Genomic DNA, 25319 nt, shown 5'->3' on the forward strand with positions numbered 1-25319 from the left:
TGCGTATGGATGAAGTTTAGCTTCCCTTTAGCACTTTTTCCCCCGAGCACTGCCCACGTCCCATTGTAATTTACTTGCACACTTAATCTTCAGCTTTCTTTTCAAAAGAGGAGGGGGGCTGTAGAGAGCGAGAGAGGGGTAGGGGGAGGTTAGGATCAGTGACATCGGTATAGTGAGGGGAGTCTGACAGGAGCAGCCAGTCACATAGCACAGCCCAGGGAGAGCAGGCAGCCAGTTTTAGGGAGAGTCAGTTGGATTACAGTAATAACCTATACAAGGCACACTGGCCTCAGTGAGTGAGGGCTGCAGAATTGATGTGGATCTCGGTGGGATAGCTTAATACAGACAGACCACCCTCTGGTGCTTGCTGCATACACAGCACTTACTCTGCCTGGATATCACTGGTTACCGGACCTCGGGAGAGATGTGGATGTGACATGTCCTACAGCCAATAGTTTGGGCTCCCCCTATATGTCTTCACCTGTGAGGTCCCCTGCTGGGGTATCTCCCATGGATATTTGGGAGTTTGGCTATCAGATGGATGTCTCCCCTGTGTAGGCACAGATCACACAGGAGGTGAGTGGGTTGCCCCCAGGATTTTGGAACCTGACAGATGATTCCTGGATCACCAGCAACACATGAGCTGGATGTGGCTTCTCTGGTCAGGAAGACTGCTATCCCTACCAAGACAGAGCTCCGTTCCTGTGCGCAATATGCTGCCAGCAGCTCAGCCATCGGGGGCTGACACTGACACATCCCTTGTAAGGTGCTCTGCCTATCTCACCATGCACGAGTAGTGCCCTCTTATCGCCCTCTTCCGCTAATTGCCCTGTCCCGTTATCCCTGGGAGTCCCTGTGGATGGTGCTGGCTTTTGGATCACCGGGAAGGAAAGAATTGAAGAACACTGCACTCAACACTGAGAACTTAGTGGGGAAATCATTACAAGGTTACTATGCAATTGCGACTGCTTTCCTTGTGTTTCATCATTGTGAACATCTTGGAATATATTGAGAGTCAACACGTCCCGAGAGGGAGGCGACATCGGAGAAGTAAGTGTCCCTGCTGGTGCGTGCATCATCCACCTGTCCTGTCTGGCCGGGTCCCACGGAGGCAACAGCAGCACAGGGCAGAGGAGTAGTGGCATCACCATTAGCACAGGACAGAGCCATAGTGGCACAATCATCAGCACAGGGCAGAGCCATTGTGGCACAATGATCAGTACAGGGTTGCCCATGGTGGCACAATGATCAGTACAGGGTTGCCCATAGTGGCACAATGATCAGCACAGGACAGAGCCATAGTAGCACAATGATCAGTACAGGGTTGCCCATAGTGGCACAATGATCAGTACAGGACAGAGCCACAGTGGCACAATGATTAGCACAGGGCAGAGCTATAGTGGCACAATGATCAGTACAGGGCAGAGCTATAGTGGCACAATGATCAGTACAGGACAGAGGCACAGTGGCACAATCATCAGCACAGGGCAGAGCCACAGTGGCACAATGATCAGTACAGGGTTAGCCATAGTGGCACAATGATCAGTACAGGGTTAGCCATAGTGGCACAATGATCAGTACAGGGTTAGCCATAGTGGCACAATGATCAGTATGGGGTTGGCCATAGTGACACCAGGATCAGCAGCAGTACAGGACACCGCACTGGCTCTCAGCACCCTCTTCAGTCCTACGACAAGTAAAGTGCACCTGCCCGATTAAGGAGACTTTCCGAAGTATTTTAGTCAGGTCTCCTTACACACATCACCAACATTATCTGATCAGTCAGACAGTGACTAGGAGAACTTGGGAACTGAAAACACCGCTACATAATAGTATTTATCGGGCAGGGATGCTGGTCGGAGCATTATATTAAAAAAGAAAAAGCAGTGAGCTGCTGTATTAACTAACCTGGCTCACCTGAATGTTATTTGCAATGGTGTTCTAGGATAATTACACAATATAAAACAACATAAAACACAGGCTTATTTCAGAGTATTTTACCTAACAATTATACTTGATGCATATTTTATAAACAGACTGAGATTGATAAATATAAGAAAGATGGATAGATGTGAGATAGATAGATAGATAGATAGATAAATAGATAAATAGATAGATAGAATATATAGGGGTAGATATATTACCGAGGGATAGGCTTTTGCACCTTATTTCTACATTCCCAAATTGTTTTTTCTATATGGTTAAAATAATTTTGTACAAAGTTCCTGCAGCCCAGATCCTGTGCTAGACCAGACCGGGCTGAGAGTGCACCTTCTGTAGAATGCTGCATCCCTCTTATCAGATACAGATGTTTTCTTTCTTTGTCTTGTTTTGTCTGAGCTAGTTAATACGGGAAACATATACAGTTTCACCTATGACCGATGGATCTATGCAATTTAAACTCAGATTAAGCCCAGACCACACACCAGTGGCAGCAGCTACAGAGTAACAGGGAGGCTTCTCTGTGCTTACTTTTATCCGTCCTTGTATACACTACTACAGTAACGCCTGCGCTCTATGGGGTGTATGCATCAGGCAACAAGCCTATGCATTGTATTTTAGACTTTATTTAAAGATAGTTCCTACTGTGACCAGGAAACTGCTTTGTCCTCCAGGCTCAGATTAACTATGCTAATATCCCAGGCTGATCCAACACTATCAGCAGCAAACTCCATCCTGTAATGCGTCTGGCTGATTTAATAGACCTGTCTGTGTACACAGCCCCATAAATAATACCAGCACTTGGCGCTCCGAGGGTTAAGTTTATTTGCACAGCACATCTTGGTGATCACTGGTAATTAGTTTGTAATTGGAATGTTTCTCTCCTTGCTAGCAAATCCTATTACAAACTAAATCATTGCATGAATGCCTCTGAAGTTCCCTGACTGTAACCAGGATCCCAAACATACAAGATGTTTGCACTTATCCCACCACCACATAACTTCTTTTCTAGATATCTGATTTACTTCTCGAGTACTTGACACACCCCTTGCCTGCCGGAAAGATCTGGAGATTATTATTTGCTGTACTCCTTATATGATATATCCCAGTAATGATCTTACAGGGTTTTGGCAGGGTATAAGCAACCGTATCTGCCCCTAACAGCTTCCAGTCTCTGGTGCAATGGGAGATAAGCATCACTAGCCCAGGGTCATAAAATGCAGAGCAGGCGACAAATGCAGGGACCACCGAGTCTGGCGCAATGCTGATGCCAGTCTGCGGTCAGGATGAACATACACATCCCTGCAGTCTGATTGGCATACTATAATAATCACCTGCATTTACCTATAGACCACGAAATTAATAGTATATATATATATATATATATATATATATATATATATATATATATATATATATATATATATATATATATATATATAATGCATGTGTGCTCTCCCATAAACCTAGTTTGCAGGCAGCATCCCCTTTGTAGTGACATCTTGCCTGCCTCTGCCTGGCTGGATGAGGAGGAAAGTCCATGTGTTGCTAAACTACCGGCAGCTCAGCAAGAGACCTCTGTGTATTCCTGTAAAAGTGCTTACAGATGGTACATGAAGGGTGGAAAGTGTCTGCGTGAGTGAGGCCGTGCCCTCCAGCAGCCAGAAACAACGTGTCTCTCTGAGCTTCCACTCATTGATCAGCACATCTCCAGACCTTTCCTTACTAGGCATCTGTACTGTAGCTGCAATGTGCTGTGTGTGTAGGTGATACACCCGGGTGTAGCGAGTAGATAATCACACAAGGCGACAGTGACAGTCCAGTGTATATGGACTCAATATCTTATCTGTACATTGTATACAAATCCCACTTATAAATGATTAAACACAAGATAAATAAAATAAATGACTTAAGGACAATGTTTGTACTACAATGAAAACAATTCTAACTACCCATAGAGAACACACGAAAAGTAAGAGTTCAACAAAATCAACAAAAAAGTCAATTTACCCAAAAATATTTGTTCCCTTGTTGCTACCTATTTTTAATAAGAGCATTTATTAGTTATACACACTTTCATATTGGACTGTGATAAATGTATGGCAGGTTTGCTGCTTTAATGTACAATATTATTTTAGTTGATATCCCAGTGAAGTCAGCTGGTTTGTTTGATCCCTCCTTGGTTTATAACAGCATTTTCCGGATGGATAAGATGTGTTTGTGTGAACAATGATTTTGTGATTTGGGGAAAAATATTTGGTCCCTGGTGATAAATAAATAATAATGTTATCTTTATTATGCTTTAGCAAAAGCCCAAACAACTAGGCGATTCATCTTGTCTGGAGAATATAATACAACAATGTGTCACTTTCTCAGTAAACAAATAAGCTCGTTACAAGGTATACACACAAATAATGTAACACTATTCTGGAAAGCGCAAAGCCATTAAACAAAACATGTAATGCAGCTAATAAATCAATCTAGGAATAAACTAATGCTGAAATTGTCTGTAGGCTACACATAATATAAACTAGTTTATTTGCATGCAAGTCAGCTTGGAGTTGATGCTCCAAGTCATGCAACATCTATTAATATACAGAAAAAGTCTATCTTGTTGCGCTTCATTTCTCTTCTGGTCTTTTTACTCTGCACTAGTAACGTTTCTGAAATGATATAAACATGCAAATTGTAGTGAAGAATGGTTAGACTCAGAGTAATAATAACGATCTACCAAGGCTGGGATGCACAGTTCCTATGACAAATCACAAGCAGACATCCTGTAGGCTAGCTGAAGCCTTTACAGCAGTAATACCTTTCCAAAAGATGCTCCCTTTACCCAGAAAATAATGAAGTTGTTCGAAGCTCAGTGCCATATTTTTACAAAGTCTATCTCACATTCCAAGTTACTGACTTGGAACAATAAGTCATCTGTAACAACAGTTTATGCAACACCAGAATTTGTTTTACCTTGTTTATATTTCACACATAAAATGATCAGTTCAATGATCATGTCACTCTCTTTGGTCTCAGTTTATACAATGCTGTGCCACCCACTTAGAGAGACATTGTGGCAGCTGATGCTGACATTTGTAGGTCTAATGTGTGTCAGTACGGTATATCCCTCTATTACATATAGAGGTTCATTACATCTAGCTTTAAAAAGAGATTTCATTGTTGCGTTCATTTTTCTTCAGCTTTGCTTTGTTCTTCATTTTAATCTATTCACAATAAATTGGTTATTTAGTTTCTCAATAATGTGTACTAAACCTGATTAACTTAAGAAGAAAATGTATATTACGTTAATAGTTACATTCGTTGCATTTGCTTGTCTGCTACTGTCCTTAGCACCGGCGTGACCACATGATAGGAACGTGTTCAATACCCTCAATTATGTGGCTTTTAGTGCCATCAAGTGGGTAAAGTAGGAATTACTCTGAATGTTCACTTCTTAGAGGTATCACTGAGATGTATAAGAGGGATGCAGTCAAAATCCCGACGGTCAAAATCCCGAGAGGGTCAAAATCCCGAATGGGTCAAAATACCGACATGGACAAAATCCCAACATTTAAAATCCCGACAGGGTCTAAATCCCGACATTTAAAATCCCGACAGGGTCAAAATCCCGACATATAGAATGTACAAATGAAACAGTCTACATGCCTTTCGGTCGACAGGTGCGAGGTCGACATGGGTTTTTTCACTGTTTTTTTAACCGACATGTGTCGACAGGCGGTATTTCATGCCCTACCATCCACTACGGCGTGGTGGGAGAATAAAATAGTGTGCCGAGCGCAGCGAGGCACCGTGCCCGAAGCATTGCGAGCAAAGCGAGCGATGCGAGGGGCTGCGGTTCACTTGCAATTGTGTCCATGTCGACTGTGTCGACATTCGGGTAAAAAAACAGTGAAAAACCCCATGTCGACCTCTCACCTGTCGACAGAAAGGCATGTAGACTGTTTCACCTGTACATTCTATATGTCGGGATTTTGACCCTGTCGGGATTTTAAATGTCGGGATTTTGACCCTGTCGGGATTTTAAATGTCGGGATTTTGTCCATGTTGGGATTTTGTCCATGTCGGTATTTTGACCCATTCAGCGCATTGGCGTATTGATTATTCAGTTTCACTGAAAAGGTATTACAATCTACTACAGGACTGCATCTTTTTGGAATTAGGGGTCTATTCATTACTAACAAAGGATGACCCCACATGCATTATGTTTTGCATCAGCAGATGCAAGCCCATTACATATTGTATTGGGCAGCATGGTTGGTATGGCTTGTGTGGGCTTCCTCCAGGTAATGTGGTTTCCTCCCCCAATCCCAAAAAATACTGGTAGGTGAATTTTTTCCAAACAAAATTAACCCTAGAGTGAATGTGTGCGTGTACATGTGGTAGGGAATATAGATTGTTAAGGTGCGTACACACGGGGGAGATATATTGCTAGCAATATATTGCTTGCAATATATTGCTGAGCAATATATTGCTCAGTGTCTCCTTTGCAACAAGCGACCAGAGATGGTCGCTGTTGAAAACGAACCTCTGCTGGGGGTACCGCAGAGGTAATTAGCTGGTCGCAGGAGCAAGCTCCTGCGACCAGCGATTACAATGGGGCAGAAAACGGGAGCGCGCACCCGGCGATTTATCGCCGGGGCACACTCCCAATCACTGGCAATATGGTCGCCTGCGACCATATTACCAGCGATTATAGCCGATATCTCCCCCGTGTGTACACAGCACAAGCTCCACTGGGGCAGGGACTGATGTGAATGGGCAAATAATCTCTGTTTAGTGATGTGGAATATGTGTGCGCTATATAAACAACGTAGTAATAATAATAACAACAACATTGTATAGGAACAATTCTTGTCACTTTCATGCACACAAATCCACAAATACAGTATTGATCTCATGCAGGGTCAGGTGATCCAGAAAAGCATCTGTCCCACAATCCCTATAAATCACACTACTAATTAGTAGGGGAAAATGTTTACACTGCTGGGGAATGTTACTTTGCATGGATAAGCTTAAGAGGCGGATTTATCAAATAATATTTTAAGCGAAATTATATGTTTTCAGACATACTTGCAGATTTTAGGGATACCCATAACAATTGAAGATCTCCTGAATGTATGAAGGAGGGACCGTTCAAACAGCAGCTGCAGCCCCCATAAGTTTCGTTTATGGGATACTGTTTTACAAAAATTACAGGGAGATGGTTCTTACATATAATTAGTTAATGTGCTCTTAAGCTATACGGTGATGGTCAGAGGTGGTGGATAATCCAATTAACTTCTATAGGAAGATGCAAGGCTTTGGGGGCTAACACCATCTGAAGATTATGTTAGTAACCACACCTTGAGGAAAGGACACTGTGCCACATCGGGACAGCAATGGTGAATGTTTACAATGTGGAAACTACTCTTAAATGCAAGGGTTAAAGTGTATGTTTGCAAAAACCCTGGCTCTGCCTAATGGGGAAAATTAGCTACAAAAAGAAGTGAGCTCCACCACCTCTCCAGGACCACTTTAAGCACTGCATATGTGAATTGGTGTCTACTCACCACTCCAGAGCCGCCATCAGGGGGTTGCTGTGGGTAGCTGTTCTGGGCCCGGCCACTGCAGTACCCCCCCCCCCCCCCACTCTGGGACCTGCTTCGTTCAGAGCACTGAGCGCAGACAGCACAGCGAAAGAGTAGGTGGGGGAGCAGGAGCCAGGGGTAAGTGATATGAGGGGAGGACAGGGCTGAAAATTAGTTCCAGGCCCCAAATTCTTAGTGGCAGCCCCACACCACTCTACCATGTGTTTGTATTTCCCCTACTGTTTATATACTGTAATACATGATTAGGGCATTCACATTAATACATTAATAAATTCACATTGACATATGGGGGTAAACAAGTACTTATACTTGTGCTCAGGGGTTTAATGGAGGACACTCCATTGATCTCGGTTCATTAAAACTTTCTATGAATGCAAGAAAATGGAGCAGGCAGCAACATAAAAATGATGTGGCTACACAGATACTGACCTTGATTTCACTTGTAAGTAAAATCACAGATTTTGATGCCAGTGGGTATGGAGTCTAAAGGCATATATATATATATAGCCAACCTGCAGTGCCAGTTTATTAAACAGCCCATACAGTAACTGATGTCCTTGCCTAAATTGCTTGTCATCCAAATACACTTAATTTTAGGCATTCAAGAAAGGTATTTAACATTGTTGGATGGAGGGGGGGGCGCAGCGGAACCCCTGTTGCTTCATATAAATAACCGATAACAATAACAAAATTGGAAGGATGTTTTGCAGCATGTCATGGTTGGAATTGTTCTGATGATGATATTACTTCTGTCTTGACATTATTAATTAAATTACAGTAGCTTAGCAGAACATTTGAGGGTTTACAGAATTGCTGCTTTACAAAAATTCTATCTATCTATTTATCGACACACAATAACTTTCTACATATTGTAGGGGAATAATCGACACAAATTTCAGTGTGTACTAGTGGCGGCTCGAGATGTGGGGCTGCAGCACAGTATAAAATTCATATAAGGGAGTTCCACCAACTTGCCAATGAGCCCCTGCCTGTGTGGCACCTTTTGGTGTGCCTCCCCTATTTGAAGTTTGTACTGTGTTGCAGCCTCACATCTGGAGCTGCTCCTAGTACACACTGAACTTTGTGTTGATTATGCTCCTACAATATAAAGTATGTTACTGCAGAAGATACATGGATGACCATTTGACCCTTGTTTGCATGATTTATTGCATACCTTGAACTTATCAGTCATTGTTAACTTATATAAGCAAAGTAACAAAGCAAAGATAAGTCTATATGGGAACTGAGATCTCTGCATTTATCTTACAGCTATAGTTAGTTACATAGTTTGTGGTGGTTATCTGCTTCTTCATCATATTGCACAAAGTTCCTGTAAATACTATGGTGTAATTAATATAAAATAATGAACACTCTAATCCTTGCTTTATTTTACAGTTTGCTGTATCCCGCATACATGTGTTGCACTCTGTACTTACCTGGATCTTGCCTGTGAAAACATATATACAGAATATAGATTCAGCCTTTCCTTAGGACAATATGGCCAATGTGACATAGTTAGGTGCAGTTTAAAAAGAGAATAAATATCATATATATTGATAACAGTCTCCGTTTTTCCTGTGAACCCATTATAGTGTCTGCCCCCAATATTTCTATAGTCATGATAGCAGTCTATCATAGCAGCATGCTATGACATTAACGTACTGACTGTACACAATCAATCTTGTTTCCTAATTATAAAGCTCTGATAAAGAGGAAAACTCTAAGCAATATTACATAAAATATCATCCATTTTAGCAGTTCTTAGCTATATTATTTGCAATATCTTCCATTGCGTTTACTCAATATCATTAACTGTGCGCGGTCAATGGGTGGGTAACAATGTCCTCTTTTGTCTTTACATGTAACTCAAGTTTGAATATATATTGTCAATAACTGCATGAACAGAGCAGGGACCCCATTAATAAATGATATAGTTAATGACATTTTTCAATGTGTATGCACTATATTGTTTGCCCGAGAGTTTAAGGGAAAACACAGCAGATATCGCTCATTGAGCAATATCAGCAGTTAGTGTATACCCAGCTTTACTGTGATGTTATCTATTTGTGCACAGCGTTGTAAAGTGAACTAGTTGTTGGCAGGATTTAGCGAAACCTTGATCGGTTGAAATAATCTTTATTTAAACAGTATAAAAATTCAAAGAAACAATAATTCCATCATGCCACTGTAAGTATCCTCTATACATTATATTGTATCCAAATGTACCAATATTACGGTATGTGCATTGTACATCCATAGCATAACATCCTATTATATAACTAATGCCAGGTACACCCAAGGCTGATCACTCGGCTGATTGGATTAAACAATCCGTTCTCTGGAGCGTTTATCTGTTCAGTATGATCCCACAACAATCTGAGCTAGAAAGAGTTTGATATATACATTATTATAAGGGATCGAGAGTGCGGGCATATAAAGTATTAAACTGCACATCAAATGTGGCCTCCAAATTAATATTAAGCCAGGAATCAGCTAACACTCCGGTGATTGGCCAAGCAATTGTAATCATGTGTACCCAGCCTAAGATATCAAGAGCATCTTATTGAGTTCGTGGCCATGCTAACTGTAATTGTATTATCTGGTTGTTCATTTTATACTAAATTTACTATTTAAAAGACAACTGCATGCATAATTATATTTTCCATGACATTGTAATCTGATTACATCAAGTCAGTCTGGAAAACTAGCCTACTCTCTGTACATATCTGTTTGGCTTTCCAGGGTTGTCACTGAATTGTCCGCACATCCTGTTGTTTGGCTTTAGAGACTATTGGCTAAGCCTAGGTCAGGTTTTACACTTACATTTAAGTAAACAGTAATCTTCATACATCAGCCTTGCAAGTCTTTTATTTACAGATAAGAGTTGCTCTTCTGTAGTTAAATCATTCCTCTTAAATACAAATACATTTTTAGAATAATGTCATCAATAATGTCATCAAACAAAATAAAAACAACGTATTCTATATACAATGTTATAGGTTTTAAGAAATAATATTCTTAAAATAAAACACTGATTTGATATATTTGAGATATTTGTGCTCAGACTTTTTTTTTTTTTTTTAACAATTCCAGCTTATTTCTAGACAAATGAAAGCAAGTTAGGTCTGTTACTATCGGTGTAATTTATTAACAATAGACAGATCCAGATTAAGATTTTGGGGGCCCCAAGGTAACTATCTAGAGCGGGCCCTGCCAAGACATTTTACTGCAGTCCTAAAGGCATGTAAGAGTCAATACTGAGACCTGCAAGATGATCACAATGGGTGTTCCAAGGTGGCTGAAGATCTGGCTGCAGTCAGCTTTTTAAACAGTTTTAGATGAAACATTCCAGCCAAGTGTTACATATAGTGCAAAGCTCTATCAATTTTTGGCCATAAAAGAAGGTGGTTTGCAGCAATTCTTGGAGCTTTTGCCAGAGAATCCAAGTGAATCTCTTCAAAAAGAATGAGCAGTGACCCTTCAAAAGAGAGAAGCCTTATCTCCAGAAAGAAACAACCTGCTTTTGCCTTAAAATCATTTCTTCTAAAGGGCCCTGGGTCTTACGGACCCCATACACTTGTCAGCTTTGGGCACCTTTAATATGTACCATCCATAAACTAGCAAGCAATAGGGAATATGCTGCACTATATAAGAATCTGTTAATAAATACATAAATTGCTCAAGCCCTATAAATATAAAGCCATAGAATACTTGTGTACTTTACTCGGACCACCTTGTAGATTCTCAAAGTTTTGGAGAATTTTCCAGGCTCACAAAAGAGTAAACCAACCTCCCACATGCTGCCCACTTCTGAAATGGTCAGGATGAGAGGAGTGATGACACAATTCTCAGCGAACTGCAGACCCGCATCCTTTGGGTGATGCCATGATTTCTTGGCCAAATTAGGTGAAGAATGTATGACTCGCGGTGCTAAAAGAGCGAACATCTCACCCTTGATTGAGCCTCTTAAGACCAAACAGACCTCAGACCTTGTAAGGTGCATTAGTAAAAACATAAACATGTGTATAGTTAGGATTGAAATGCGAATGCAATTTACCCAGGTAACTGGAGGCCACACAATGTAATCTTAATCTGTAGCTGAAAATATGATCTAGTGTTATGTAATGCCAGGAATGGTCACAGGAATTATATAATAATTTATGCAATATCAGTATCAGAATGTTTTCCGTGGCACCCTTAGGCCAAAAGTCTTTTATTAAGAAATTCAGAAAATATTAAATATTAAATGAAGTAAAATTGTGTTTATATGCCGTTAGATTCAGTTATATGACGAGGGACAGGATTTGCTTCTGTTAGAACTGGTTTTGTCTATCACATTAACCATAAATAATTTGAGTTGGTCCTGGACCACCAACCAAGGCACTGCAGGGTGCCACAGCACTGTGTTTAGGAACAATTGTTTTAAAACATTAGGAGAAAAACATTAAGATACTGTATGTATACACCTTTTCCCTTATTTTGAGACATGCTCACATATGTACATTTTATTTAATGTCAAATATAACTGCTACTGTATATAACTTCACTTAAGCTAATTATAAATAGATCATAATTGACTGCCAATTCATTAAGCTCATTAACCTTGTGCACATGATACTGGCATAACAGAACACATATTTAATACTATATACTATACATAAAAATTATTATCATTAATGATTATCAATATGAAATATGTTCATATTCATTGACACTGAACCATGATTGACTCTTACTTCACCTATACCAATTACATGGAAAACAGTGTAAATCAGTAATCAAATGTCCAGCTTACAGTATATGCTTTACTGTACTGTAGATGATTATCCTTCTGTTCTTTCCCTGCAAGATCCATGCCCTCAGTTATACATTTCTGCGCTATGTGCTTTCTATATTTACAGGAAAGTAGTTGTTTTTCAATGCATCAATTTCAAGTTATCTGTACGGCACTATGGGCCTGATTCTGGTTCACTTGCAAAATCAAATTCTCTCTCTAATGAAGAAAACCATGGCAGATGTAACATGTACAGGGAGAATTAGATTGTTTCTGTGCAGGGTAAATACTGTCTGATTTATTTTTACACTGCAATATAGATATCAGTTTAAAGTACAAACCCCACCCAAATCTAACTCTCTCTTCACATGTTACATCTGCCCACCTGCAGTGCACATGGTTTTGTCCATTAGAGAGAATTTACTTTTGCGAGTGAACCAGAATCAGGCCCTATGTTCAATTATTGTCATCATCTAGATCTGCACAGCCACTTGATCTGAAACTGTTAAGCACATACAGAGAGATTATAATTTATAGATAAATTATAAAAAGGGTAACTTTCCCAGTTATTACCTCTGAGCAGTGTAGAGGAACGTTGTTCTGTTCTAGAATACATTGCTAAAGAACTGTTTAAATGGAAAAGTATGCTTTTCCTTATGAGCTAAACAGATCAACCCTGAGCTGCATTCCACAATTACCATATGGAGTCCATTCTCATTTTTAAAGTGATAACTTCCTATTTCTAATTATAGGGTAGACATATTATTTAGAGTTTCTGATCTAATGAATCCAAGAGTTTAGTTTTGAACAATTAGTGATTTTATATTTTTTATATGATATCAAAATCAACATGACAAATATAATGGTTCTGCTTTAGTCAGCAGGTTAGACTGTAAGCTACAGAGAGGCAGAGGCCGATGTGACTGATGCACTATCCTTAGGAAAGGAAATCAGAATGTAGCGGCTGCGGAACTATACATTTATATACATTAGGTGATGTTTGGAAAGCATTTAAACTCACTTAGGGATACCTAGACACAATGCATACATGGAAACATTTAACGATAATGTAAACTTGAACTTAACATTAAGTGATACCCTGAAAAAAAGATTAAAGATTCTTTATCGACATCAATATTTTCTTGTATAATGTCCTTGAACAGACTTTGTATTATTCAAAAACGGTAACATATAATTCAGCACATACTCGTAAAATAGAATCCATAATTCCATTGATTTAAAAAATGGTATGGTCTAAATTGTATTTAAGTCTATCTGGTGCATTCCAGAGCACCCAACTTGGTGTTCCGGAAGGCGTCAGTCAGAAATACTGCGGCGAGCTTATGCTTTCCAATTATACCATTCCCTGTCTACAGATGCAGCCTTGGCTTACAGAATATTTGTTATGAATTATAATGATGTGGCATCTTCTGGAAACAGCTGGCATTGTCTGGTATACCATCCCATGCCATACTGTGAATGTAGCTGGGCATACTGAACATTTTATTTATTTGAACTTGCTACATCCATGTCTACAGGCAAGGAATAGTTCAGATAGGTTTTTTTTTTTTAAATAATGAAGTTTGTCTTTAAAAAAAAGTCCATAAAACATGTTAAGTGTACAGTACTGGGCTTACATATATATGCTTCTTCCCATGTTGGACTTAATTGACTCATTTTTTAAATCTGATATTTGGGATGCATAGTTAGCAAAAATGTCTATAAATGATTAACATTGCTAACTGTATGTTAAAGGTCTATGTTTAAGGCTGAGAAAAGTGTGTTCATCAGAGATAGGGCTTTTTTCAACTTTTAATTTATTATCTCATACTGTCTCATTTACCTGGCCCACCTATGTCAACAGAGATGACCCAGACAAGCATACAGCTCCACCTACAGAACCATGTGCACTGCACGTGGGGCAGGTATAAAATGTGCAGAAACAGTTACATTTAGGTGTCACTGTGTTTTGTTTCTGTGCAGAGTAAATACTGGTTGCTTTATTTTTACACCCAATTTGTCCATTAGAAAGAGAATTTGCTTTTCAGGCCCATTGTGTGGACCAGTGTATAAGAAGTGATACGGCAATCAACTTTTGAAAATCATAGCACAATTTAAGCATTTTTTGGCTACATACTATATTTACAGTATATTCAAATTTAGAACAAGAAGCATCAGTGTGCCATGCTATAAAGCTGTTTATTCCTTGGCTTATTAGAGGTGTCAATATTATGCACACTTAGACTTGTGGCGTCCAGGTCCGATAACTGGGTGGGCGGTTGACATCCTGTGATGCCAGCCATCTGCGTTCGCATGGGGTGCTGAGCATTTTCCTAGGCGCATTCATCATTTTTGTGGGTATGCCCAGGAAACGCTGGACATCCCCATGCAAATGCCCCCTGCCTGGCTGCATTCCCCACCCCCCTGTCCCCCTGTGCAAGTACCATGGTAACTATGCAAGTCACCGAAGGCACCAGCACAGAAGCCCTGCACATGCGCAGGACAGAAAGATCGGTCCCCGGTGCAAACAGGGGACTGAAGGAATCAGAATCAGGGCCTATGTACACTTTTATTCACCATGCAGTGTAAGATGCTTTGTTATTAACCCACTTTCTATGGTTTTCATGGGCCCTCAACTTTTTTAAAGAAAGAATTATGTGAAACTGCCATCAAGTAGCGGCTCAACACACCTTATAGATAACTAGATGCAAGTCATTCAGTTTTTCCTATAGAAATATAAAATGACTTGCATGGCACAGACAAAAGAGGTAAAGCGTTACAAGTAGACAAATGTGAGATTGCATTCATTAGTAAGAATCACATTCAGTCAGCAGGGTAATTATTCATAGGCAAGTGCTATGTAGTGCAAATATTGTATGCATGTCATGTACAAGCACAGTAACTGAAGTGTTTAATTCTTCTCTCCCAGTATATAGTTAAAATGCAAACAAAGTGCAGAGTATTAGAGTCAGAAACACACTGGGACACTCTCAGACCATTATGGTGTTTCTGGTGAAATTGGAATGACATATCTACCAGATTGTTCAGTGTGTACCCATTGGTCAGTGTGTACCCATGATTGTACGCTCCCACGGATTGCAAGCAATATCTTCCATTTGCCAAAAAAGTGAGGAGTCATGTGGATGGGGCCAGGCCTTGTGTGCAGGGGGCATGGCTGAGCACCACGACCCACATTTTCAACATTTTGGGGTATATAAGACCCCCGACACCCCTCCTCACACTGAATATATGCTGTGCGCATGCGCTTACCCCATTTAAAACATTTTGCTACTCACAGAGGTGTCTGTCAGAAATACTACTTAGCAAAGCCAAACCCTGTTTCACTGCAGGTCGGGGGGAGATTTAAAATTGCAGATAAATTTACATTTGAGAGGGACATGTCCAAACTGAAATCTAAATTGAATTATAGAAAAAAACAATTCATTAATGTAAAATAAATAAATAAATGTAGTTGCACCTCTTGCATTGCAACATGGTTTATTCCAGATGCAGTTATTTGCCTTTTTTTTTTTTTTTTAATTTGTTCCCTCCTCAGGATCAGCCCCTCAGAGATATTAATAAACAGTGTGGACCCTTTTAGCACCTAAACCCATCTGGATTAAAAGCTTAGAGAAAACACATTCTACAGCAGTAATATCTCCAAAGGACCGGAAAGGTCTTTCCACTTGAAGCATCCTTCTCAAGGTCAACACAGAGACTCTCTGTATTGACATGGAGGATTCTTCATGTGACAGAGACGCAAGCTCCGTGTCTATCTGTACATGACAGCTCTGCCTGTTGTAAAATTCCAGCACAATCGGCTTCAGGAAGTATAATGAATACAACTGGAAAACAATAGTATGCCTACATTGTAACCCTGTGGTCTACCTGGCCGTACGCTTGCTGCTGATATCTGCAGCGGAAGTTATTTAACATTACTTTAAAGTTGTTTAAAATGTATCAATCTTCTCTTACATCTGATACATTATATTTTATAATTGTTTGGTGAGTTAAGATGCTAAAATGGTACAATATTACTCTTTGTGGTGGACATGAGCACATTCACAACATGAACATCTTTGGTTTGTCTGTACTAGGCCCGGCTTCTCTTTGTCTTAGCATTGAGACCAACAAAATTGGGCAGCTTCAATTAGCTGCAAGATTTACTGAGACCCCACCCAGTGAGCCCCAGAGGAGCATTTAATGCAGATGTTTTTGTATTTTTGTTTGTTTCTGGGGCTTAACACATGACGTAAACTGTAGATCATATTTACCCACTTGCCCAGAGAGAACATACTCACTGCCACTACGGGGCTGGGGATGGGCTGCACAACACTATGCCCTGCCCCATGATCGTGAATTGCATCATTTTGGAATAAATTACCCAAATTCTGGTCTTTTTTCCACACCCTCTGCATTAAGCTCCTGGAGTCCTCTGTTAACTTTCTTCTCCTGAAAAAAGGGGTCATGATGATGACTACAAGAGAACATACACAAGGTTTTTTGGGGCACGCTTGAAAAATATGACAATATGTAAATGTGAAGATTAATTTAAAACATAACTTTTAATATATTTAAAGCTAAAATAGGTGAGTGCGTCAATTCACAAACATAACAATATTAATACGCAATGCTAATTCTGCAGCCACCGTGTGGTGGTATTCCAAATAGGTAAACCCGAGACTGGCGAAATGATGGAATAATGTATGAACATAAACTACCTGGTTAAAGATTTTGATATAAATTAATTAGCACAAATGCATAGATGATGTGCATAGATGCATTTGTGCTAATTAATTTCAAAACCTTTAACCAGGTAGTTTTTGTTCATACATTGCTCCATCATTTCGCCAGTCTCGGGTATACCGATTTGGAATACCACCACACGGTGACTGCAGAATCGCATTGCTTATTAATATTGTTATGTTTGTGAATTGACGCACTCACCTATTTTAGCTTTAAATACATACAAAGTTATATTTTAAATTAATCTTCACATTTACATTTTGTCACATTTTTTCCAGCGTGCCAAAAAAAACTTGTGATTGTTCTCTTGTAGTCATCCTTGTGACCCCTTTTTTCAGTTATAGTGCTGAACATCTGTTTGAGAGCACCACCAACCAGACAATGCCAGCAATTCAGTGGACGCAGTAGCTATGGTTGGTTAATTCAATCAAATCTACTTAAAACCTTCTCAATCTGCTTGTGTCAATCCTTTCCGCTATTGTACAACCTTCTTATCCTGCCAGCTACTTTAGGAAGTAGGCGGGATGCGGGAGATGTGGCCACTCTTTCAGTGGTGTGGGAGACTGCCTGAAAAATCAGGAGTCTTCTGGCACTTGAGGGAGAGCAGGCCAGGGGCAAACGCTGGATTTTCAAAAGGGGGTTTCCAGAGGGGCGGAGCAAAGCACGGAGATGGACACTTAGGTGACCCAGTATATGTCGGGTCAGTTAAAGTATTATAGATAGACAAAATATATATATAAATAATAATAATAAAATAAATATATATATATGCGAAGAAACAGGAGACAAGCGCACAATGAGCGGTAAAATTCAATTCACTTTTATAAAATATATCAGCTCACGTACATGTAAGTTTAAAGATAACAGCTTGCCAGCATATCATAATAAAGAGCGGGTCGTCATCTCACACAAAACCACCGTAGCCGCAGAGCTTCCAGCGTCTCGTCGGTCCGATTTCCCGGCTCCACCAATGTGTCACAGCGAGTTACTGCTGTGACACATTGGTGGAGCCGGGAAATCGGACCGACGAGACGCTGGGAGCTCTGCGGCTACGGTGGTTTTGTGTGAGATGACGACCCGCTCTTTATTATGATATGCTGGCAAGCTGTTATCTTTAAACTTACATGTACGTGAGCTGATATATTTTATAAAAGTGAATTGAATTTTACCGCTCATTGTGCGCTTGTCTCCTGTTTCTTCGCATGTACCTTGGGACCGTGGAATCGGTCATTTCGGAGGAGAGCTGCACCGTACTAAAAACTTGAAAGAAGTGATTTACTAAGGACTAGCGCAGCCTGCTTGTTTTCATATATATATATATATATATATATATATATATATATATATATATATATATACACACACACACACATATATATATATATATATATATATATATACTTTGTGGTGGTGCCGGGCACTTCCTCCTAATGCTGGTACTTGTCGGGTGCCTTGGTCCTAATAGTATGTAGACTTTGTAGGGGGATGGACGAAGCACTCCAGACTGTATTCAGTGTCCAAAAAACGAATTTATTTGAATCAGCAACGTTTCAATGCTATTGCATTATCATCAGGCTCAAATACACATCTAAAAACAACCTCTTATATAACCCTGTGTACCTAGCGGTAGGGTGGAGCAACCTGTGCCACTCCCTCCGCTCTAACGTGTGTGGACAACACCTGTCATCCCCGTTCTCCAATTAATTAGATGACGGAGACGGCAGGCCCATCCTCCACCTGTGTGCCTCTCTAAACTAAAACATTTAACAAACATACATACATTTCAATTCTTAAAAACATCATATGTTACACTGAATAGCATCCAATGTCACAATTTTAAACATATTATAACAAATAACACCGATTGGACATATGGTAAATCGACATGAAAACAGTCGACATATAACCCCAAACAGTAAACTTCAAGACAAGTGACGTCCTTTGTGAATCAGTAATATACTGACAAACGTTATTAGCAATGGGTTATTAACCTCTGTGGGTGAAAATTACACATTCGTGTGAGCAGTGATCACCGCTACTTTTCGTGGATACGTAACAAATTATATGGTGAAGAATAAAATTATCAGAAGCATATAACAAGCAATGATTTATCAAAATAGGGTGAAAATCTGCCAACCTCAAAAGGCATGCATTTACCTAATGTGATGGGGTAATCTTTAAGTGAATAACTATGAACCCCTAACATGCAGGATATATATAACTCTGCCAGCGACCCGGGAGGTATCCCTACCCTTTAACACAAGTGGATATCTTATAGTAGGACATTAATCCCTGAATGTTCATTAAGGCCCTTGGGGGCTATAGTACCCAATTTAGCTATCCAGCGGGCTTCGCATTGCAGTAACTGCAAATTCCTATTACCGCCCCGTATGGATAATGGGACATGGTCTATCATCCTGTACTTTAGTGATGATAGACCATGTTTAGCCTGGAGAAAATGTCTAGAGACCGGTTGGTCGCTAGTCCCCTTCTCCAAAGCCTTGCGGATAGAGGATCTGTGTGCCGCCATCCGTTCTTTGAACGGCCGCTCTGTTTTGCCTATGTAAGACAATCCACACGGGCAGATTATTTGATACACTGTGTAAGGTGTATTACAGGTCAATAAGTGTTTTATCGAAATAGATCTGCCCGTGTGGGGGTGATTGAATTTGGACCCCGGTATTAGAAAATTACATGTGGTGCACAGACATCTGACACATCCCAGCCGGTTGGGAGGTCTGTGTGTGCTTAAAGGGGCCGCGTCCGATTTTACTAGTAAATCTCTGAGACTTTTCGAACGTTTGTAGCTCGGTAATAGAGAAGTGTGTTTCAGACCTAGAGCGGTATCAGACTGTATGAGGGGCCAATGCTTACGGATAATGGCTGTGGCCTGTGGACTGTCATGACTGTAGGTGGAGACCCATGGTAGTCTTTCTTGATTAGTCTCTGTCACCTTGGATTTCTGCAATAACTCATTACGATCCAATGCTAACACTTTGGATTTAGATATATATAAGCAGTGTAGACCCCTGGGCATAGCAATGTATTGGGGCTCCTACCGATCCTCCAGTGGTAGGGGTGGGGGAAGCTTTGATGTCCCGCGGGTGGTAGGGGGTATTATATCAAAGTGCCCCCTGGACATTGCACCCAGCACTTTTATTCCACTGGATCCGGACCAGCCACCCCCCGCGCCACAACCGTGCACTCCATTTATTTCATTCCACTGGACTCTGGCACCTTCACCTATTTTGGAGAGACAATGCTGTTTATGCACTCCGAATGGAACAATTCCTCCTGTTGATCCAACTGTGGCAATTGTGGTAACTATTCAATTCCACCCACTACCAGCATACCACTAACTGGTGCCCATTACATATTTTCCTTTGGATATTATTGGAGCAAATCACTATTAGCGGTGGCATTTATAGGAACGGATCCTGTTGTTTTACCATTATTGTTATTTGTTTTTAATTCTTGATATTAAATATTGTGAATGTTCTTTGGTGTTATCAGCGCTACTTTTTTCCTTTTTCTGTACCTATCTTTTTAAGGGATTACTCACCCCTTTAAGTAGCTGCTTTGCATACGCACCCCAGACCAGCGCCCGGTACTGTTGCTTGGCAACATTTGTTTTTATTGGGCTGAATGAAGGGGCCCTGATACATAACTTCCAGGGTGGTAGAGGATGTTTAATACGCAGAGGAGGGGTGTATAGTGGAGTGGGCTTATTATTCATAATTTTCTGGTGGGAGGACAGCTTGCTTGACTGCAGATATCTCCAGTTCCCAGAAATAGATTTCTTAGATTTTAATGGAATTAAAAAATAGAGAATCCCACCTACCAAATGGTATTGGGGACTAGGGGATCAGAGTTCAGGAGGCAGAGCAATCTGCCAACAAGTATATAAAACTACATACCAGGTGTGTGGAGCTGGAGCAGTAGCCAGCTGCTGGAAGGCTGATATCTTTGGTTCTGGGAACAGTAGAGACAAGCTACTAGTGTCCATCAAAGATGGAGAGTCACAGCTTTTGGAATATACCCTCACTAGGAAGAGCAATTAACAGGCTTGGATGGGGACCACTATTTTGTTGTCAGATATCTCCAGTTCCCAAGGGCCTATTTTTAAAATTCTTGTACCCATGGAAAGAGGGGACCCTCAGCTTTCAGCCTAGGGCCCTTAGACTCCTAGGGGGGTTTCTGGGTACTCAGAAACCCCCCTGCATGCGCTACTGCAGGCAACTATGCCATAGATGATGTAGAATAATTGAATTTTATATTTTTGTATGTATTGTCTCCACATCTTAATTTACTAATATCAGTTTTCAATATAAGAAGTGTAATAATATAATATACAAATAAGTAAAAAAACCTTTAAGATTTAACTTTTAGATTTAACAGTCTCTAATGTGCTCTAAGTACAGAACATGTTGTTACTGTCCCCAACATTTAACAAATATCAATAGTGTAATGGTTTCTACCATTATTCAGGTTTGTCACTTTAATGATTAAACATAAAAGCCATGTAGCTGGTTGAAGGTCATTAAATGGTGAACTACACACAGAAATACTATATTCTCTATCAATTACCTTTAATTAATATATTTACATAATTTATATGTAACTACCTACTGGGTTTGAGAGAAGAGCAGGACTGAGAATCCCTGTTCTATCTGAGCTCTATAAGGCACAGTCATCATAAAACTTTACATGGCGATTTCCTGCAGCCGACAAACCAAGAACAGCAGCTCACAACGCATCTGCTGGCCACATAACAAGCTCTAGATTTCCTGTACAGAATTAGGAGGCACATTTAAAATTCATAAACATGACAAGTTAGTTACATGGGTTATTCCTCTGCTTATTCAACACAAACCCCTGCTGTTTAAAATACTGTTAGCAGACTTTTTCTCCTAAACTCTCTATATGGTTTTTTTTTTCAACATCATTATCCCTATACCCCTTAACATGCTGGCAATGTGATATCAGTCAGACCCCAAACACCCATATGAAGACACAGCCCAAATTATTGGCCTTTAAATGGTCAGCATTTAAATCAAAAGAATTATAAGATAAGAATAACATATGCTGGCAAAGAAAAAAATGGCAGACAGATCAATGTTAAATCGATCATGCCCTTTAATCCTGCAATCCAAATATATCCAAATATATAATACATCATGCCCCTGGGCCCCAACAAACAGGTTACATTTTAGTTTGGAATATTTCCTTAGTGGGCCAAAACACCATCCCGACACCCACCATGTAATACCGAGTAGTAGGCATCAACATAAAGGCAAATATGGTATCATAGATCAGTATTATACCTGATAGGCCATAATAAGTGCCACATGGGACAGGAGCCAAAAATGATCAATTTTACTGTGAAAAATGGCAGATGTGTGACCAGTGTTGTGTGGGTGTGACCAGTACTGAATGGGTGTGGCTAGTGCCATTCAGGTGTGTTTAAGCGTACACTATAAGCCGAAGTGTCTCCTGAAATTCAAAAAAATTGAAAAATTGCATACGTTTTACAATTTATGGCCACCTATATAGCCAAGTGGATTGTCTGGTCATCATCCTGCCTTTAGGGTGATGGGCCTCGTTTTATCTGGAAGCCTAGAGCTGTAGCTGGTCCTGTTCAGGACGTTACAAATGACAAAGCATGATATCACTGACCAAAGTACCAAATTATTAAATTCACATTTCTTTTATTTAGCTTATTACTTATTATTACAGAATTTGGAAAATGCAGAGATTGTGCCTGTTTATTTGCAAGATTTAAAACTGCATTTTATTTTTTAAGGGAGACCAAGATTAGTTTTGCTTGTTGCTGAATTGCAGATACCATGGCATGTTATAAATCCCTCAGGCTATTACATTTGGCTGATTATCTTATTTTTTGGTAAAATGTGATTGATATGGTAACATATGGTTTAAGCTGGGCTATGCTTCCATTCGTTATGTGTCTGTTACAACGTTAAAGGTTGTTAAAGAAAACTGTATTACTTACATAAGAGTGAGGTCAGAATGGTAGATGCTTATGTGTGAATCTTCCAAGAGCTGGGCTTTCTCAGCCCCTTTAGGAACATGTGGAACATAAAGTGTGAATAGCATACAACTAAAGCTTGCATCGCCATTGTACTGAAGGTCATGCAGTGAGTTCTGTTTGACATAATCTCCCCAACATCCTTCTGCTACCACAATCAAACTATAGTCGGTTAGATGTGGAATTCAATTTGATTTTGATTTAATCTGCCGTTCGATTCGATCTGAATTGCCACATGGTAGCTACAGGTTCAGTGTGATTTACATACAGTCAAAATCCTGACGTTCAAAATACTGATCACCATTGGCCGATGGTCAAAATACCAACAAGGTCAAAATACTAACCTGGCCAAAATGCAGACATTTAAAATGTCATCAGGTCAAAAAGTAAACATACTGTAGGTTGACATGGTCACTGTATAAGTGTATAGCTCACCATGCTTCAGGGCAATTATATTACCACAGCCATCTCCACTGGGATGGTAAAGTGTGAACAAGTTGGTTTCAAAGAAAAAAATAATGAAAAACTCATGTCAAAACATTTTAAATGTTGGCATTTTGGCCATGTTGGTATTTTGACCATGTTGGTATTTTGACCATAAGCCAATGGTGAACAGGATTTTTAACAGGTCAGCATTTTGACCATGTCGGCTTAAGGCATGTCAGCATTTTGAACATGTCAGTATTTTGATCTTCAGTCTGTATTTTGACTGTAAGTAAATTGATTGCATCCCGTATCTAAAAATGTGACACAAGTAGGCTTTAAAGAATATATAAGCATAGTATAAAAATATTATTTACCATTGTCTCTTATAAAAAATGGTCTTATATAGTGTGAGCCCTCGTTTTATTGGGTTGGAGCCTACAAAAATGTTCTTTGGTATATACTGCAGTGCTTGCTTGTCCAAATGATGTCTTGTAAATATTTGTCCTAATCCTTCTCACACAGATTAAACAAAGTGTAAGTAGAAACTCCTAAGCGTTACCTGTTGTTAATTTAAGTTACTGCGAGAGCTATGTCATGCCTGGGGAGAATGGTTTAATGCTCCGAAGAATAAGAAAAAAAAGCCTAGTGTGAAACTGACACTGAAGAAAGACAGTGTAGTGTGCAGTAATGTGATCCACTCAGTGTTATCATTAGGAACAATAATTGCAGATGCCGCAGACTGTTATTCTAACTTGTGATGGTTCACGGTCTGCATGAAAAACGTGTTGGTAAATCACACAGAAAGAATGTGGACATTACCCTTTGAATCAAGTTTTGTTTTTTTAATAAGAGGCTTTGACTGAAATCTCAGAAAAGACATTAACGGACACTCACTATTATGATTAAAAAATGTGCATAAGTAAAACTACAAAATATACACTTGCAATTTACCATAAAATGGTGGAAAGTCGATTATAAGGAGAGCTGTAGAAAATATATGCTCTGTATACTACGCATGTTTCATAATTGGGTATGGCACATCATATACCAGAATAAAATAAAAAACTCATACCTTTCTTTTCTCAAAGCATGGCACAGAGCTATTCCCCTCCTTTCAGGTATAGTGCCGCTGGAAAAAGTTTAAGTGGCCCATGTAATATTATTGATTGAATATAAAATAGGATCTGGGTGCAATAGTAGTAGTAAAATGGCGAGCATTGCAATAAGCGTTCACTTCAAGTGAATGTATTATAGTAGGGACAGGTGTTCCAAAAGGAACCCGTCCCTGCAATGTGCTGTATAGTCTGCAGAAGCTTCCACAATTTCACAGGTCTTGGGGAACCATCTGCAAGCTAAGATTGCGGTGTGTAGCCGATAGGTTACAGCAGTCTACTGCCATCTCCAGATGGCAGTAGGTACGGGGGCCAAATAGATAAATCTGGCAGTGTTGCATCTTCTATAGAAACCCTATGCAGGCTTCTGTGCGGTCAGAAATAGAGGGACCACTGGATGCATTGAACATATCTGCTGCAGTCCCCTGTCATACATTCAGGTAAAACTTTATATTTTCTGTTGACACCAAAAAGGGTGTTTCCAGGATTTAAGGCACAAATATGTAATGATAAATGGACCGAATAAGTGATAAAGAGGAGGATATAAATTATCCATGCTTTAAGAGATATCTTGCATTGTTGCTTAATGCAAGGAGTCCCCAGAGATGTATTACGGAAACTCACTCCTCTGCATCAGCACAGTAAGGTTGGCCATCAACCATTAATGGTTA

The 25319-nt window shown here is 39.9% G+C and overlaps 1 protein-coding gene across 1 annotated transcript in view; it reads left to right on the forward strand.

The window, feature by feature from the left end:
* Window positions 1-213: 213 nt before the first annotated feature.
* The window catches only part of RSPO3 (R-spondin 3), an 81086-nt gene continuing 55980 nt past the window's right edge, over window positions 214-25319 (forward strand). The window contains exon 1 of the mRNA XM_083176702.1: window positions 214-1050. Coding sequence (XP_083032828.1) covers window positions 954-1050 — 97 coding nt within the window. The 5' untranslated portion in view covers window positions 214-953. The remainder of the gene's footprint in view (window positions 1051-25319) is intronic.

This window comes from Crinia signifera, chromosome 3 (assembly GCF_055691185.1).
Source record: "Crinia signifera chromosome 3, ASM5569118v1, whole genome shotgun sequence".
In the NCBI taxonomy this organism is placed as follows: Eukaryota; Metazoa; Chordata; class Amphibia; order Anura; family Myobatrachidae; genus Crinia; species Crinia signifera.